Source organism: Clytia hemisphaerica, unplaced genomic scaffold, assembly GCF_902728285.1.
Source record: "Clytia hemisphaerica strain Z4C2 unplaced genomic scaffold, Clytia hemisphaerica genome assembly, whole genome shotgun sequence".
Lineage (NCBI taxonomy): Eukaryota > Metazoa > Cnidaria > Hydrozoa > Leptothecata > Clytiidae > Clytia > Clytia hemisphaerica.
The window spans coordinates 637,108-656,275 of NW_027104371.1; the positions used below are offsets into that span (position 1 = coordinate 637,108).

General features: G+C 33.6%; 2 protein-coding genes, 1 long non-coding RNA gene and 1 pseudogene across 3 annotated transcripts; all 4 read left to right on the top strand.

The window, feature by feature from the left end:
- The first annotated feature begins 1,265 nt into the window (after positions 1-1,265).
- Positions 1,266-4,138, top strand: LOC136818550 (uncharacterized). Its single transcript, XM_067074878.1, has 5 exons — positions 1,266-1,564; positions 1,735-1,842; positions 2,153-2,396; positions 2,881-3,133; positions 3,407-4,138. Exons 3-5 carry the CDS (start codon positions 2,179-2,181, stop codon positions 3,788-3,790), a joined length of 855 nt encoding a protein of 284 aa, XP_066930979.1. The 5' UTR covers positions 1,266-1,564; positions 1,735-1,842; positions 2,153-2,178; the 3' UTR covers positions 3,791-4,138.
- A 551-nt stretch (positions 4,139-4,689) lies between these two features.
- Positions 4,690-6,196, top strand: LOC136818557 (uncharacterized; annotated as a pseudogene).
- A 3,651-nt stretch (positions 6,197-9,847) lies between these two features.
- LOC136818559 (uncharacterized) lies at positions 9,848-13,450 on the top strand. Its single transcript, XM_067074886.1, has 3 exons — positions 9,848-11,377; positions 11,705-12,260; positions 12,379-13,450. The coding sequence occupies exons 1-3, from the start codon at positions 9,848-9,850 to the stop codon at positions 13,440-13,442; spliced, it is 3,150 nt and encodes a 1,049-aa protein (XP_066930987.1). The 3' UTR covers positions 13,443-13,450.
- Positions 13,451-17,034: 3,584 nt separating this feature from the next.
- Positions 17,035-17,930, top strand: LOC136818564 (uncharacterized). The gene is made up of 2 exons (XR_010848252.1): positions 17,035-17,112; positions 17,320-17,930. It is a non-coding gene; the product is annotated as an uncharacterized lncRNA (long non-coding RNA).
- The last annotated feature ends 1,238 nt before the right edge of the window (positions 17,931-19,168 follow it).

Genomic DNA, 19,168 nt, shown 5'->3' on the forward strand with positions numbered 1-19,168 from the left:
AAGAAACGAATTTTTCTCTTGTTGACTTTTCTATATAACACGAACATAACATAACTTTTTGAAAAAAATGAACAAATTTTTTCTTCATTCTCCATCGGCACACTTTACAATAGAATTTCATTTTATATTTTACAAAAGGAGCGCATAAACTGTAAGACGGAGAGTTTGTTTATCCGGGAATTTCCCTAGGACAAAAGGAATTTCCCAAAGGGCAATATCATTCTTTTAGAAACCACAAGCTATTATTACGAACGAGACACTCACTCTTTGAATATTTTCGATCTAATGTGTGGCTCTGCCACCCATTCAACAAATGGTAAACTCGTTTAATGGTGAGTTGCCGGTTAACCACGTGCAACGTGGCCTGTGTTTGGGGTTCACAGGTATTGGGATCTGCAGCCCATAACGTCCCCCGGTTGTTTGGAAGTATTTGGGCGTTACATTTTAACACCGCCCTAATGAAATTAACAAGCCCTCTAACCGCCCATTTGAAAATTGAAATTTGCGACACCCCTTGAAAATCCTGGCTACGCCACTGCTTATAATGGACAGTGAAGCATGAAAGAAGTTGAAAGTTTGCAAGCTTGCAAAACAAAAACAATGTTGTTTACAAACCTCCTTTTCAGTAGAATTCAGCTCATCAGTAACTTCAGCATCCAATCTTTTAACAGCTTCGTTTAGCTCATCATCACAATCGAAGAATCCACAATCTAGCAAGGATAACACAGAATCCAGGTTATAACTTTCAAAATTTGTATTAGAATTTACTGTAGAACTGCCTTCACTCGACGCCATTTTGAATTTCCTATCCCACTCGCGGGGACTGGAGACGAGTAATCGAAGTTCGCGAGCCGGAAAACAATAGCGCTATTGTTCGTTTCCAGACTAGTGTTTCTTTCATATGACTATGGATTAATCAATTCAAATGAGAAAAATGAAATCTCTTTAAACTTAATCAACAATCGTGTGTCAAAGTTTATATCGCTATTTGCGAACAAACATGGATTTAACGCTTCTTTTTTTTATTGCATCTATTTTGACAACAATAAATTTTTTGTTGTCAGGAGTCGGATCAAAAGTCACTATCCGTGATGGATTTGAAATGAATCTTAATACATATTGGTTGTTTGTTGGACAACCTACAACAGGTAATTTTTCTTTTATTCTTGTTCTATTCGGATCTTTTACGATTTTATTTTAATTATCTTAAAAATTTTTAACCTGAATTTCTCTCATTTCTCTACATTACGTTCTCATTCCTGTGCATTCTTATCAGATGATTCTTTTTCTACTTTAAATATGTTGGAAAAGTCACGAATTCCGTAAGTCTAATCAAAATAGTGAACATAGATGATAGCTATTTTTTATTATTTGGGTAAGTCCTCAGCAATCAAACATGGAATTACAGAACCAATACCAGATTCCGTAAAGTCTTCCTTGATATCAACAACCACTGGAGGCGGGTTGACAAAGCTGCTGTCAAAGAAACAACAGGCCTATATTGTCAATTCAGAGATTTCCGATTATTTCATGCGATTTGCGAAAAACGACGAGAACAGTAACGGTAATTTTTTCACATTACTTACATTACTCTTTCTAAAATTCTCTTCACATAGTTACATATCACTTTTTTAGCTCCCTTTAGATTTGATGATATCTGAATTTTACAAACCTGATTCTAAAAGATTTAAAAAGGAGGCTAAAGGTGTTTATCTTTATGTATCTAATTCACAGGCGAAATCGAAAATTTGTGCAAGCTCTATAGTGGCGAGTCAATAACAATAAATTACGCCACCGAAGATCAATGAAGTATCAAAAGTGACATACCATTTTGCATTTTGGGTAATTACTTGTTACATTTTAAATTTTATACGAACGTCCGAACTATTAGTTTTTGTATTTTTCCTATAATGTAATCTCAACATCGTTTTTATCCCTTATATTTGGTTTCTCCTTCTCCATTTTTTGTGCAATTTATAGGTGCCTAATTCAAAATTTCACTCTGACCTTTTCCACCCATAATCAAAATGCTTTCACTGTTTATAATCACAACAGGGAAAAACTGTGAGCAATTAACAATGAAACATTAATTTTATACCATAGTGGGGAATGCCGATTACTTCATATATAAATAAAGTCTTCTCTATTTCAGGGTCTACGCAGTTAAAGAATGCATCCATGATGTTGGCTACAATTGACCGTAGCGATGGGTTCTGGGATAGGTTTTTATTCAGCGTTCCACCTCCGTTCAGACCATGTCCTGATGATCAATTAAAAGCGACCCAAACATTCAATCAAGAATTTCCATTCACGATGAAAGATATATATGAAAAACTGGACAGTTTACTTGACGAAGAAAATCCCCCGATGTTTTATTTGGCACATAATGCTGCAGAGTAAGTTCGGTTTCATATATTTCAACTTTCAACCATATCTGTTTTTCCATAGCGTTTTGAAGCTTTAGGTACAGACTTTATTTTTAAAAGGTAATTTTCTTTCTGAATTAAGCTTGTTTTAAAATTATACTGCGTCTTCCAGTACAAATTGAGAATTTTTTAAAAATAAATTCAAATTTTTTGGAACCTACTTTACCTTAACCTTAACCTTAACCTTCTTTACCTACATTTAAATATTCAAGTTTAATTTGAATATTACTGCCATGTCCCTTATATGTGAGTGATTGACATACTCGGAATAATACACAAAGGTATCTAACCTCTTTGACCTACGTTTACAATCTGAAAATAATTGCAACATCATTTTGAAAATATAATAACAACGCAAACTCTTTTCCGTACGCACGCAAATCACGAACCTTCGAAACCTTCATTACCTACATTTAAAATAAAATTACGTCACAATTACTTTTTCTTCTAACAGGTATGTCAAAAAGATGAATACAGATGTAATATTAGGAGCCAACAGAAAAATGAGAACAGAAATTCAAGTGAAAAATTCAAAATTTACTGACCAGATTCCGAAAATTGCCGTTGCGCTGCAAGTTTTGGATACATTATTCTCTATCATGGATAGCAGCAATCAAACATTGACAGAGGAAATAACTCTTGACAAAATCATCCATGCAAGGAATATAATCCACCATATAGCGGATCAAACATCAGTTCTCAAAGAGGTACAATTTTGATATTGACTTATTATGGCATTAATTCTAACCTTGAAATCAAAGGTTCGAAATACCTAGTCACTTTCCCAGTGCTAATGTCATACATGATTTGTTTTGGCCCTGGCTTGGCGCGAATTAAACACTGATAATTAATAGAATCAATCAATCAATTGTATTATAAAACCACGGATGAGGGTTGCTTAGAAATTTGTTTTATTGGAAGAGACTGTAACCTTCTTTTTCATATTATTACCAATGATTGTTTTCTTTTATTAATTTCAGTTCGTGAAATCTTCAATTCCAATCCGACAAATCGGCAATAGTTTTGTTCCAACGAAGGAAAATCTTTGCAGAGTGATTCTGGCTTCTCCGGGTCCAATCGTTACCCAAAGGTCAGTACGAATCTGCACCACCAAAACTATCCGCCAACATATAATGACGGCTGAATTCATTAATTGCTGCAAATATTTGATGTCGGAGGGTTATGGAACGTATTCCAGTATAAAAAATGGCCACCGATATTCGTACATTTTCCTCAAAAAGTCGCCTGAAATGATCAACAACTTTTCATTGATTGAACAAGAGTTATATGTGAGAAATTTCGAGCAAAAGATAAATGACAGTATCAACAATGTAATTATTGAACATTGTTCTACTTTACTCTAATAATAATTTGATTGGAATATTGCAGCAATGGCCGTATACTGAGTAATGTGGGAGTTCTTTCTTTTAAATATACTTTTGGACCAATTCTATTGACATTTTGTAATTTGTGTATCCAAACAAATGCACAATTTGTAAAAGGAATTTGAATTTATTTTTCCTTTTTTAAATATTGAGGTGTTAAGTATTTGATTGTGTTGATTATTCAGGATTAATAGATTTTACCATTATGAAATTTTGATGTACTTAACTCCCTTCAATCTTGTGATAATTAGTTTATTTATCATAAAATGGAAATATTGCCCAATTTTTAGCTGCGCTTTATTAAAAAAACACCAACATTCTAAATCCATATTCGTATTTATAGGATAGGAGGATTTCTATACGAAATTTACCACCTTTATTTATTTACATGAGTATTCGAGTTAAAGGAATTACACGAGCTCAACTGTATTTAAATTAAGCTACTTCGTCAAATCTAGCTAATGTTTTCTGATTAAAATGAGCTGGATGTCTTTATAGCGACATCAAGGCCAGCTAGTATATCATTATTTTTACTATTTATTAAAATTGTAGACTAACTTTTGCTTTTTATCTAAATAAGTTGTATGTTTGCTGCTAATTATTTTATTTTATCTCGACTAATTTCATGTTTTAAACGATGTTATGGTTTTCATCTTTCGTTTCAGATTAATAAGTACAAAGTTATAATGAAAAGACATAGATCAACTCAAGCCTCTTTTACTCAACCCATTGCAAAGGTCTCAAATGTTGAAAAGTCTACTCAAATCGGCACAACACCGAAACAGTCTAGCTCTCATAGACAAAGTCATCCAATTATTAGATCGTACCGTTGGATACTATCTGATGTTATTCCAAATAACGAGCAGGCCATTCGATGGTCGATGGATAATAACTTGATTAAGAAAAATCGCACCTGTCATAAATGTAATTTGCCTATGCATTTGACAAAAACAACAAAGTGTTCTGATGGGCTTGTTTGGAGATGTCAAAGACAAGGACATTCAGTAGAGAAATCGATCAGGACAGGTTCATGGTTTGATAACAGTAATCTAACCATTACAGAAATATTGGAGCTTACTTATTGGTGGTCTACTGGTAAATATTGATCATGTTTTAAAAATATTAGTTAACTTTCAATCAATAGATGCTATTGATATTTTCAGATATCTTAAATGTTTAATCACGGGTCTTCAAACAATAGTAATAGATTACATTTGACGATTCTTTAATTTTATTTTATTATAACAAGGTGTGGATCAATCAGTTATAATTCAACAAATGGGATTGTCTCCAAACACGGCAGTGGACTGGGACATGTTTTGTCGAGAGGTGTGTGAAGTCGTAATACTCACGAACAGTGAACCAATTGGAGGAGAGGGTCAGTTTTTAATTACATTTTGAATACCTTAAACTTTTGATACTTTAACCTTTATCGTTCAGAAAACATATATGAGGATCAATTCTTGGATTCTAAGGATTGAAAAAAAAATTATAATCAAGATGGTTATTCACCTTTTTGGTCAATTTAAATATAGTCAATTTTATTTTTGAAAGGTATTCGTGTACAGATTGATGAGAGCTAATTTGGTAAACGAAAGTATCACTGTGGGCACAGAGTTGAGGGCCAATGGGTTTTTGGTAGCATAGAGGAAGGGTCAAGGAAAAACTTCATGGTAATAGTGTATTAAATACATCATTTAAGCTAACCTCAATGACCTCTATTTAAGAGCAAAGTATTCAAGGAACATAAAAATGAAATGATTTTTAACTCAAATGATTTTGAAATCAAATGATTTTGAAAAATATTGCGTTAATTTAAACAAAAATCGCCATAATTTTTTTTCTTTAGTCAATTTAAAAAAAACAATGTTTATAATTTTCATTCATTGTTTCAGGTACCAGCAGAGAAACGAGACAGAAATACATTACTTCCTATTATCCAAAGATTTATAAAACCCGGAACTACCATTATATCTGATTATTGGAAAGCTTACGATATTCTTTCACAGAAGGATTATAAACACCTAAAAGTGAGTTTTTTTGATAGTTTTTCTTCCTATTTTAATTTGACTTTAAAATTTTGTGTCAGTATTGCCCGGGAACAAATTTATTGTCACATTAAAATCTAATTCTTTATTGTCATTATTAAAATTTTTGCGTTTCTAGGTAAATCATAGCATTGAGTTTGTTAATGAATCGGGAGACCACACGAACAAAATCGAAGCCCATCGGCGACATGCAAAAGTTCACCTTCCTGCTTTTGGGGCTAAGAAATTTTTATTCAGTTCACATCTTGCAGAGTTTATGTGGCGCTATCAATCTAAAGATGAAAATCTTTTTCTTAAATTCATCAAGGATGCCAGCACCGTTTATGAAGGAAGTTAATTATTTTTGTGGCCACACCAAAGATATCATCAATTCAAAAACTTAATATTCCTTTGTAATTTATGGCTATGAGGAATGTTTTTGGAAAAATTTAATTTACTTTAGGTTACTTCTAATTACATCGAAAAAATTAATACATAAAAGTAGGTTAATTAAAGAAGGGTACAGAGGTTAAAAATATTCAGCTGTTAAACAAACGTAGGTAAAAAAAAGGTTGCGTAGGTTAAGAAAATTAAACTTCAAACGTAGGTAAAAAAGGTTACGAAGGTTAAAAATATTCAGCTTCAAACGTAGGTAAAAAAGGTTACGACGTTAAAAAATATTCAGCTTCAAACGTAGGTTAAAAAGGTTACGAAGGTTGAAAATATTCAGCTTCAAACAAACGAAGGTAAAAAAGGTTACGGAGGTTAAAAAATATTCAGCTTCAAACGTAGGTAAAAAAGGTTACGGAGGTTAAAAATATTCAGCTTCAAACAAACGAAGGTAAAAAAGGTTACGGAGGTTAAAAATATTCAGCTTCAAATATAGGTAAAAAAATGGATAAAAAACTGAACGAATGTTTTGGTTTAAAAAATGAATGTTTTCGTGGACAGACTAACTAAGCAATTGGAAAAGAATTTGCATTAAATGTCTTCAAAAAATGAAGTTTTGATATTTCGAAATCGTCTACAATTATATACCTCACTTATGTCTTCATTGCTTACCTGAAGTTGGAGTGCATCTTTCCAAGTATCTCAATACTCGAAATCGCGCGGTAATTTTCAATACGTAGGTTACGGAGGCTTATCTCCGTTTTAACTTTGTTTTAAAAGTGGGTTTTCTATAGTTGCTCCCGGGAAAGAACGAAAAAGAAAATGACTGAGAAAACTAACATACAATTCATAATATAAAAAAATAAAAAGTTTCAATTTTTCAAAAATGCAATTGCTCTAAAAAACCATTTAAAGATTCTCCGAATTTCATAAAAGTCTCTGGAAATCTATCAAAACATTTTACAATTTGTTTTCGCAAGAAAGATCTTTCAGCTCCCTGATTGAGCATGCGCTTGAAAAGTTCTGAAATTCTGGGCATCTTGAAAAAGAAGAGTGCATCTAGCAATGCGTAGGACCTCAGAATATATAGAACTGTAAGAGATGATTGATGGTAAATTACTATCTTTATGTGGCATTCTCACGATGAAAAAGGGAAAGGCGTCTCTCTTGTCAAACAATTTGTAGCGAAAGATGTTATTTTCAATGCTTATATCTAGATCCAAAAACGTTGCACGTGTTCCATGATGTTCAACTTTCAACTGTAGCTCTTCCGGATAGATATCATTATAACATGAGAAAAAATCATCTCTATCATTAATAGCGCAAAGGTCATCAATAAATCTACCAACTGAATGAAAATTGTATGCTCTAGGAGAACTAGTAGATATCAAATTTTGTACATATTTAGATTCGTAATATTAAAGAAAAAAGGTTAGTCCAAAATGGAGCTGGATCTGTTCCCATCGGGATACCGATGTTTTGTCTGAGTATATGATTACCAACTTTGAAATAGCAATTCTTGATTAAAAATTCAACACACTCTGATAAGGAAATGTTGGTAAAAAATCTGTTATCTTTTCTTAGCATTTATCCGATTTAGATGTTCAATAACCGGTGAAGAATTTTGAACCACACAAAATTTGCTAAACCCAGAAAAGAATCTTGATTTTCTGTGAAAACTTTCAACATGTTTGTAAAGAACTTTAAAAACATTTGAAACAACTGCGGTCAATGGTTTGGTACTACAAGTTCTAGAAGCTACAATAAATCTGAAACCAATAGGATTTTTATGCATTTTTGGCATCCAATATATGATGGGAAGAGTTTTCATTTTTTCTATCAATCCTAAACCAAAGCGCTTACACATTTCCTCATTTGTATTGATGATGGTATTGAAGTCTATGTCACTAGGCAAGTATGTATTATTGCCTGAAACCTCAGCAATGAGTTTGGCGAGATAGAACTTCTTACAAATAAAGGCAAAGTTTTCAGAAGCTTTATCTATCGTCACTATGACGTATTTACGATGGAAGGATTCAAGATATTGCTGTACATTTTGATCTTTAAGCACAGAACTAGTTTTGAAAACTTTAGTTTTAGGTTTCCAAATGTTGATTGTATCTCTTACTTTTGACATAATTGCTTCTTTCCACTCATTCAAGGTTGGCTTTTTAATACCAGATTTTGCTTCAATGTTAGTTAGGCTTCGAAGAATCTCTTCCAAGGCTCTATCGAAATTTATAGTTCTAGGTTCTCTATAGTTGGGACCCTTGGCTAAAAGAGTTTGTCATTCTCGACAACACGCAAATCACCAGTGATAACATGTTTATGAAGCTTATCAGAAAATGGAGAGTTACAACAATCACATGGGTCTGAATCAAGGGAAAAAGAAACATCATCATCAATGAAAATGGAATCAACAGTCTCTTTATAATTCAAGATTTTATTTCTTATTGTGTTACCTAATTTATATGTCACAACTGGTCTATTTTCTTCATTGCAGATTTTGTTTGGTAAAAGAGATACGATAGCAGGGTGCTTTAGAATAGAAGGAAGATGTATAATTTCAATTGCTTTATTTAGTAGAGGGAATTTTGTAAAATCGCTCGAATATTTTGTTAAAAGCACTTGTTATACATTTTTGGAAACTTCGACCTAAGAGAAATCGAAATTACTATGTTTCCAATTTTTTTTCGGACACTGGTGTATTTTACAGACCAGAATAAAAAATGTCCGGAAATCGCCAAAACATCACTAACTCAAAAACTATTGTTGGTAGAACTTTGAAATTTGGTACCAACATCAGGACCACTAAATTACATCATTTTGCAAATTTTTATTCTTATACGTCAAACGGTTTGTATTTTACAGACCAAAAACGAAATTCAGACTTTGGTCTGTAAAATAGCCATTTTTCTGCTAAATTTTTTTAAACTTTGGATTTTGAAAGTAATTGATATTATGCAACTCTGGTCAAAATTTGGTAAGATTTCAATAACTACATCAAGAGTTATGGACCGGTCTGTAAATTATAATTTTACACCATTCTCTAGGGTAATTTTCACTAAAACCTGAAATATTACCTCTCACGAGGAAACTAACTTAGCTAAAAGAATCTTGTTAAACCATACTTGTTATACATTTATGGAAAGTTCAACCTTTGAGGAATCAAAATTACAATGTTTCCAATTTTCTTTCCAATATAGGTGTATTTTACAGACCAGAATGAAAAATGACCAAAAATCACCAAATTCGCAATATTTCAATATCCACTTAAGCTAACAAACTTAAACTTTGCACAAAGATGCACCTTGATAAAAAGCATAAGTGTGCACAGTTTCAGATCTGTAACTTGAATAAGTGGTATTTTACAGACCAAATGCGATTTTCACCTTTTGGTCTGTAAAATAGCAATTTTTTCAGCCAATTATTTTTATCTTTTGGATTTTGAAAGAATATTATAGTATACAACTCTGGTGAAAATTTGGTATAACTTACTCAATTAGTTCAAAAATTATGAGCCGGTCTGTAATTTATAATATATTATCATATATCAAAAATAATTGTATTGGTTTTTTATTTCTAGAAATAACAATGAAAATAAAATAGAAACAATAAAATGGAATGTTGCATTATTTGTGGGAAAACTAAAGGCAAGACTGCGAAAGAAAAGCTTGTCTCGGAACCCTCGATTGAATCTGTTGAGAAACTGCTGAGTAGGGCGAGAGAAAGAGACAATTTCAAAGATCACGCTGTTGCAGATTTCGTCCAAAGTACACATAATGTAACAGCACAGGAATTAATTGATAAACATTGTCAATATCATAGAACATGTTATATGTTATATACAAACGTGGAGAAGTTGAATCGAGCAAGAAAACGTTTCTCAACGTCCGTCGAAACCGGAGACCCTTCTGTTAGTAAACGAAAGGCAGGAAGACCAAGCGTGGTGAATGTGGAAAATGAGGATGAAGGTGTTCGAACGAGATCAATGACAGAGCCATATGACAAGACTAAGTGCATTATATGTCAGCTGCCAACAAGTGATAAATTACACCAGGTGATGTTTCACTCTACTGGTGCCAACATGCTTTCGGTCTCACAACAAATGGACGATAAGTCGTTTTTCCGGCGTATGAACACAATTTTCTGTGCTGAAGATGGGGTGGCAAATGATGTTATGTACCACCTTATGTGTTGGGCTAACTGTAAACGACAAACCGAAACAAAAACGAAGCCGTTCGATGATTCTATTCGAACCATTTCTGATATCGAATTGCTAAACTTTATCCGATTGAATGTAAAGCCAGGCGGTCAAACTATTAATATGAATAAAGTTAACAGTGTTTACAAGAAAATATTGGTGGAAAACGGAGAATGTACTGAAGTCGCATCAACAGACAAAAGGAAATACCTCAAATCATTGATTTCGGAAAACATTGAAGAAATCACATTTGTAAAAGATCAAAATCCATCAAAACCGGAACAATTGTTTGTAGATTTGACAGTTAAGGACTCTTATTCTGTCGATGACTTAACAACAACTAGAGACATAAAATCTATGCTGAAATTAGCGAAAGAGATACGAAAAGAAATTATTAACGAAAATTGGAATTTCACCGGTGACTTCAGCTCGTACAAAGACTCGTCAAAGCTTTCCATATTTTTGAAATGGATTCTTTTCGGTCCGTTAGCTTTGGATAGTAAGAAAGAAACTCGTGAAATAGAGAAAGTGTTGAAAATAACTTCGCAATTTATATCACAGAACGTTAAAACAAATCGTCAAACAAATTATCATTTACAAAATCAAAGTCAAAACTTTTCATCTACTATTGAAACACCGTTGAATGTTGGGTCTGGAATAGCTTTCTATCATGCAACTCGAAGTAAAAAACTGGTGGATTTCCTGTCAGACTTAAATGTGAGTGCAAATTACAAGAAGGTTCTTGATATGAAATCAGATATTGCACAATCAGTACTTCAAAGATGTATCAAACTAGACGGCGTTTTTATTCCCCGGAATATTGTTGAAGATTTACCATGCTGGTTTGCGATTGATAACACTGATTTGAAGTTGGATACCCCAGATGGAAAACGTCAACTCCATGGAACTGCTACTGTCGTTTATCAAGCGAAGGCTAGTATTGAGGTAAGTTTGAAAAAAGCAACTTTAATTTTGAGAATCCCCACTGGGATTTTGAGGTATAAATGATATAGTTGGAAACCCCTACCTATTAACTGGAAATAATACGTTTGTAAAAATATTGTCGGATAACTTGACAGTAAGCATTTGATTTTTAGTTTTCAATCATGTTTCGATATTTCTATCATCATCAGTGTATTAGTTAAAACTGGAAATTTCACGTTGGCATTTAACGTCCTCTCGTTTCATTCCCACCCACAGAAATGTTCTCACCGGGTAACTGAGACAAGGGTGTGCTAATAGGTTTTAATGTTATTGATATCGTGGTTTCAGGGTATCACTCAAACCAAATTTGATCGAAAGCCAGACGGAAAGAAACTTCAGTTCTCTACACGGAACTACAATTGTGCAGAACCTGCCAAAACATCAAGAGTACTACCAAACTACTTGAAATTCGTCGAAGACACCAACATTATCAATGTAAACAAAATGAACGATACCATTTGGTTTCTTTTGAAAACTTTGAATCCAACATTGGGTAAGGTCGTGCCGACGTGGGCTGCTTACAACTCTTTGCTCGGAAAGGAAAAACCACTCACAAATGTTGCCATGCTACCTGTCAAAAACGGTAGTCCGACAGACTGGGAAAACTTGTATTCAGCAATAAAGGATGCAGAAAAACTGAGAAAGAAAGTCTACAAGGATGGAAAGACAATCATTTCGTTTGATTTACAGCTTTACATTAAAGCTATCCGACTTCAAGAGAGAGATGACATAAAGGACACGTTTGTTTTCCGCATGGGTGAATTACACGTCGTCTTCTGTGTTCTAAAGTGCATTGGCAAACTGATTGATGGAAGTGGCCTGGATAATGTATTTCACGTAGCAGGTAATTGTTGTTTCGGTGTATATGGCTTACAATTTCTGTAAACTTTGAAATTATTACAACTTACTTCTTTGTAATTACTCTTCAACGATTATATCAATTGTTGTACTTTCAATTTTAGGAATATATGGCTTGCCAACCATCGATCAAATCAAGGATGGCAAACATCTTTACAGATGTCTGGAGGCTCATTTTGCTCTGTACTCGGCTTTGTTTACTCGTTACTTCGAATGTTTCATTGACCACAACCAGACAATCGAAAGAGATCTCAGGGCTGTTATCGTACATTCCATCTCCGAAGTTTCGATCTACGACACCACTAAAAGAAATATCGTCGATGAAAAGCATGGTGGTATCAAAGGTGTTCTAAATGATACAAATTTCAGTGATCTTCAGAAAAAATTCGATTCCCAGATTTCAAACCAGTCAAAATTCCTAAGAAATTTCATGAAACTTTTTGAGTTGCTGTTATTATTTATACGTGCATCGCGTGATCAGTTGTGGGAACTTCACTTGAAAACTCTTCACGCCTTATGTCCTTATTTCTTCGCATTTGACATGATCAATTACGCAAGAATGACTCCCGTCTACCTGTCGCAAATGTTAAACCTGAAGCAGACAGATAACAATACATGGGACTTACTATCAAATGGTGGCTTTTGTGTCAACAAATCCAAAGTGCCATTTACGTCAATAGGGGCCGACCATGGTATTGAACAAGAAAATCGAGCCTTAAAGGTGACCGGAGGAATTAGAGGTATTGCACATAATCAGGAAGCATTAAATGAGTACTTCCTCACAACAGCTGAAATGGGAAACATCGTTGAAAGTTTTTGTCAAACATTCGGAATTGAAGAAGACAGCTCCAGAAAAAGAGACGAGCACTATCAACTAACTGGATCGAAGAACGAACGAATCAGAACCTACACTGACAAAATATCAACCGTCTTTACCGAGCACGAAGTTTTTTTCCTCGTCAACACAACCAATGAATTGGAATCAAACGAGGTTAACGAAAACGCAGATACACCCGAAACCGAGACCAAGGATGATGTTTACAACGTTTTAACGAAAAAGGTGCTCCCTGATAAGATGGCAGAAACGTTCATCAAAGTTGAAGAAATAGGAGAGAAACGTTACAAATCATTTATAGCTGACAAATTGGAAGGTAAAGTCCCTGTCTGAATCTTCAATCTAAGTATTTTTGTATTTCAAAGAGGCGTTATAATTGAAGGACTGGATATGATCTAATGTCACTGCATAAAACCATCTTCTTTCCATTTTTTGGAAGCCCGAAAAAAAAAGATTTTCGGACATCAGATAAAAAAATTATACATTTCCAAATCCTTTTTCCGAAAAATTATCTTTTCCAAATTTTGAAACAAAAAAGAATTAGTTTTCGTGATATCACAAATTGAGAAATGTTTGTTTTTCGATTCGATGGAAAAGTAATTATTTTCGGACAATTACTATAATTGAAAGGATATATTTTTTCTACAAAAAAAGTGGAAAGGTGTTTTATCCTGTTAATTGGAAAAGAAGTCATTTTCGCCACTTTTGGATTTCCGAAAAGAGTCATTTTTCTGACATTAGGAAAATGGAAAGGTTCTCTATCCTGATAAATCGTAAAGAATCAATTTGAAAGCTTTTGGCTTTCGAAAAGAGCCACTATTCTGAAAAAAGAAAAATGGAAAGGTTTTATGTCTTGGTGATTCGTAAAGAGTTTATTTTTGACAGCTTTGGATTTCCAAAAAGAGCCACTTTTCTGAAGGTGGGGATGTGGAAATGATGAATTTTTTTAATAAATAAATGCCCGACCAGAGAAGTATACATCCAATAAATAAACAGCCAGTGAAGCAACACCGAAACATACTTTGAAACATACTTTTATTGTCAAACGTTAAAGATATCTTTTTTGGGTTTTCTAAAGGGGATCTGACTGTGCAGACAAGCTGTAATATAAAGTTTTAATTAATGCTTTCAGGTTTCTCTAAAATTAATCTCTGCTCTAATTTGCTGTCCTAAAATTTACCATGAAATCACAAGTTAGTTAAAATATGTTCATTCAAAAGGGCATCGAATAGGGCTAGAGCTTTAGCAAAAGTGAAAATTTTTAGAAGTACGAGCGTGGCAAGCTCAGAGGTTATTATTTTTTTCTAGTGGGACTGATTTATAGCCTTTTTTGGCAATTATTTTTCCACTGGGGTGACCAGCGGATGGGAGCCAAATTGCGTAAGGCAGGGTGTCCAGTGAGTAGGGGATTCTCACTGGGCCGGTGACACCCGTTAGTTCATTCTTCTTAGCTAAGGCTCTGAAAAGGTGGATAATTCCTTTTGTCATTTTTTATTAAAATGTAAGAATTTGATGTTTCTAGATTGATTGTCTTTTCTTCGTTTATCAAAGAAAATATCAAAGTGTTCTTCTTGAAATTTAAACAAAAAGCTTTTTCATAAAAATATCATGCCGAATTTATCGAAGATACAATCATCATAAAAGGAAAGGTAATAATTTCGTATTTAAAAAACATTACAATCTCTAAGTCGGGGTAAAAGTAAGGAGCAGCTTTTTTTGCAGCTGATTTGACAAAAGTAGTATATTTTCAATTTTATGAGAGCATTATGAGAATGTTTTCTTTAGAAAGTGACAAGATCATTTTTTAGTGTCCAATAAAACACCCCTGTGTCTGTTAAAGTAATGACAGGAAAAAGAAGAGCCGTCCTCGTTGACCAAATTAGGTGCTGCTTTGCTTTTTCGCACCATAGAATTAGCAGTTTTCAGTCGAAACGATAAGAAATATCCTATATTTTTTACATTGAAAGATCCAAACTTCAAGAATTGTCTCCTTAGTTTGTCCCATAATTGATTATAACCCATCACGGTACTGCCGGTATCACAGACCTTGAGGGATCCACTACAAAATTTGGCTGAAAATTTTGTCTCGGCTTGGAAAATGCCATGTATAAACTTTAATCCCCACAGTGGAAGAAGCTCCACCGGGGAGCTTATCAAAGAAAATATCAAAGTGTTCTTCTTGAAATTTAAACAAAAAGCTTTTTCATAAAAATATCATGCCGAATTTATCGAAGATACAATCATCATAAAAGGAAAGGTAATAATTTCGTATTTAAAAAACATTACAATCTCTAAGTCGGGGTAAAAGTAAGGAGCAGCTTTTTTTGCAGCTGATTTGACAAAAGTAGTATATTTTCAATTTTATGAGAGCATTATGAGAATGTTTTCTTTAGAAAGTGACAAGATCATTTTTTAGTGTCCAATAAAACACCCCTGTGTCTGTTAAAGTAATGACAGGAAAAAGAAGAGCCGTCCTCGTTGACCAAATTAGGTGCTGCTTTGCTTTTTCGCACCATAGAATTAGCAGTTTTCAGTCGAAACGATAAGAAATATCCTATATTTTTTACATTGAAAGATCCAAACTTCAAGAATTGTCTCCTTAGTTTGTCCCATAATTGATTATAACCCATCACGGTACTGCCGGTATCACAGACCTTGTGGGACCCACTACAAAATTTGGCTGAAAATTTTGTCTCGGCTTGGAAAATGCCATGTATAAACTTTAATCCCCACAGTGGAAGAAGCTCCACCGGGGCTGTGACACTGTGACAGGGGTATGATTAGCTCTTTTTGTACACCTTCACCAGATTTTCAACAACTAGACTAATTGAAGATGTTTAAAAACCAACGATTGGAAACTGGACGTGCTCAAATCAATCTTCTTCAAAGACATTGTACATGACTTAAAGCTTTCCTTTCATTCCATTTTGAGATTATTTTCAAAATTTATTGTTTTTATAAAACTTGCAAAACTTTTCAAAGTTATCCAAAGTTTTTTTCGAATGTCCAGCAACAATGGCTAGCCATTATGCCTACGAAGGTCTTTTAATTAAATTAAGTGCTAATCTCGATTTACTTCATTATAGTTGAAAAATGTAATGCAAGGCAATTTTTTGTTCCTTGATTTGAATCAAGTGCAAAGGCGCTTTGTAGAAGGAAAGAAGAACAATTTTTTTGAGGCATTCTTTCATAAAATGAAGATAGTATAATCCTTCGGCAGCTACTTTTGTTTCGTTTGAGTGATTCACTGTTTTGGGCCTCGCGACGCTGCACTTATGGCTAGTAGGTTGCATCTAAGCCTGTATTTTACATTATAGATTGCATAAAAATGTTGGGAATTAGATATTTCGCAAATCATCCGAAAATAATTTTCATGGTCAGCGAGTTTGACGAGTTTTACATATATAACGAACCAGGAAAGTATATAAAAAGAAATCACTTTGATATTTCATAAATACGCGTTTTTTTTTTATAAGAACATCCAAAAAATTTTGAAGCTTTTGGGAGTTCTTGACTTTTCAGCCTAAAAATGTTTTTAACATGTTATTATTTTCCCGCACATTATTTCCTAAGAAATCGGGTGTTTTCGAGTCCCCAAAGCCTTAAAATGTTCTCAACGATTCGTATACTTTCTCTTTTTTCGGCGCTATTTCAAAGGCTGAAAAATTTGTTAGGCGGTTTCATCAAAAAATTACAATTAACTGTTTGAACTAAACAACACCATTCCCTTTGGGACCCTGTGTTAACACCTTTATAATTGTGGAAAAATTACGATATATTCAATTGCAGTCCAATTGAGTCTCTCATAGAAAAATGTTAATAAAGAGATTTTAATTGGCAGGAATTAAAGAGGGAAAGAAAAGACTTGATTTGTCACGAAATTATGTATAATTTTTTTCACACGGGCTTTACAGTAAGCCAAAGAGTGAAACAAATGTAAGAAGTAAAGACTTTGCGATGAATATTTGTGTCAATAATGCTAAAGAGGCCCTGCAATGATCATGTAAGTACACTTTTTTAGTTATTTTTGGAATAGCCTGTCTAAAGAACATAGTTTCTTTCTTGCTATTATGTTTTTTTGTAATCTTCAAGTCATTTTGGATTTTCACTGATTATTTTCAATTTGAAATAAAGATAAAGCGGCAATTAATCTGTTAGATAATCCTGTTTATAAGAAGTAGAGTATAATTCTATCATTTTCTCTCGACAGAAAATCGAAAAACGTATTGCGAGCCCAGCGGAGAGAGCCGAAACATCATTTCGCTGCAATGTCAAAGAGGTGTGGAGAAAACTTATCACATAATGAATCGTCTCATCAGAAGACAAAGATATGAATATTATGGTTATAAGAAAAGGAAGTAAATATCATTGTTCGACAACACAACCAAAGAAACATCTTCGATGAGGGGGGATACAGATCGTTTGAACGGAAAATCGGAGAAAGTAATTGAAGAAGTAATTGTCCGACTTCTTTTGTTAGTTGGTTCAACCTTTTTTATACGAAAACAATTTTTTTAACCGCAACCTAATTCTCATTTCTTAAATTCGAATAATGCTTTACAATGTAAAATTTTGTCAGAAATAGCCCCCCCCTAACCCTATACCGAAGTTCCTACTATACCACATCAATCAAATTAGATATTGTAATTTATTATTTTATTAATATAAGTCATTTTGTGTAAATAAGGTATACTTTAGATTTTTAGCACAAGAACTATGAGTACATATATATTAACTTCACCATATATATTAATATGAATTTATTTAATATTGACTTTAATTTTAAAGAAGAAAATCATCCAAGTAGAATATTATATCGAATTTAATCTATCGTCTAATTTCATTAAAACGGCAGTAATGTCGGTTGATGAAAACTTCGTATTTAAAATACGTCAGAAAATTAGTTCTTTTCTTTACACTTTCCTGTTCTGATATTATTTCTTTTCGGAAGGTTTGATGAAATTTTTCTTTTTATATAAATTTACCAGCAAAATGTTTTTTCTTTCTGTGAATTTTCGTCGTCTAGCAGAAGTATTTTTCGTACACCAAATAAATAGTTTAGTCATTCCATCAAAAAAGATCAAAAAATCAATTCTTCCTGTACAATATCGAATTTAGAAAGCTTTCCTATGCAAGAGCTTCGATGAAAACCTATTCCTTTAACAAATATTTAATCCTTTCCCTGCCATTTCGAGACCGAAAAGATATCCTTTTCGTAAATTGAAAAGAAACAGGTATTCTTTCCAGTACTTTTCGAGACAGAAAATGATAACTTTTCGGTTACAGAAAAGAATGGAAATATATTCTTTTCGGAAAGCTTCTAAAGGATACTTTTCGTCCTTATCATGCACTCGAAAAGAAATCCTTTACGGTGCACGTAAATACGAAGAAAGAAATCCTTTTCACCGTCTATCGGACAGTCGGAAAGATCATTTTTCATGCAGTGTGTCTATTTGTATCTATATATAATATCTATCTTGAAATGTCTTTCGAAAACAACTTTTTCGTTCAAGCTCTTAATGTTAAACATATTTTACTGTGAAGGTGAAGGGTCAATTTGGGACACGATCAAAAAGGAAAAGATTACCACTTTCGTCACCAACAACCGATCAACAACAGTGATGATTGACAACCGACTGGTCACAATCAGGGAGGAAAGGAAACTAATGAACAGATTGCTTGTTGCTTCACGAACCAGACCGGACATTGATCTTTGTGAATGCCTTGGTACGTACGAGTTCACTGTCACTCCCCCATCTTTATTCTGCCCAGATGGAACTATGCATCCAACAAACGATAAATCGGTGATTGCTGAGCAGCTCTTCCAACTCCAAGCTGATTCAACAAATGAGACACCTTTGATGGAAAATGTAGATGAACCCGATGATACTAGAAAAGTGATCATCATTGATGGGATGGCTGTGGTAAATCGGGTCGATATCAAGAAGAGGAGTATCAAAAGTTGTGCGGATTTCGCCAAATGCTTTCTCGACATTATCGATAAGGAGGCAACTGATTTCGACGAAGTTCGAGTGATATTCGATCACTACAAGCACGAT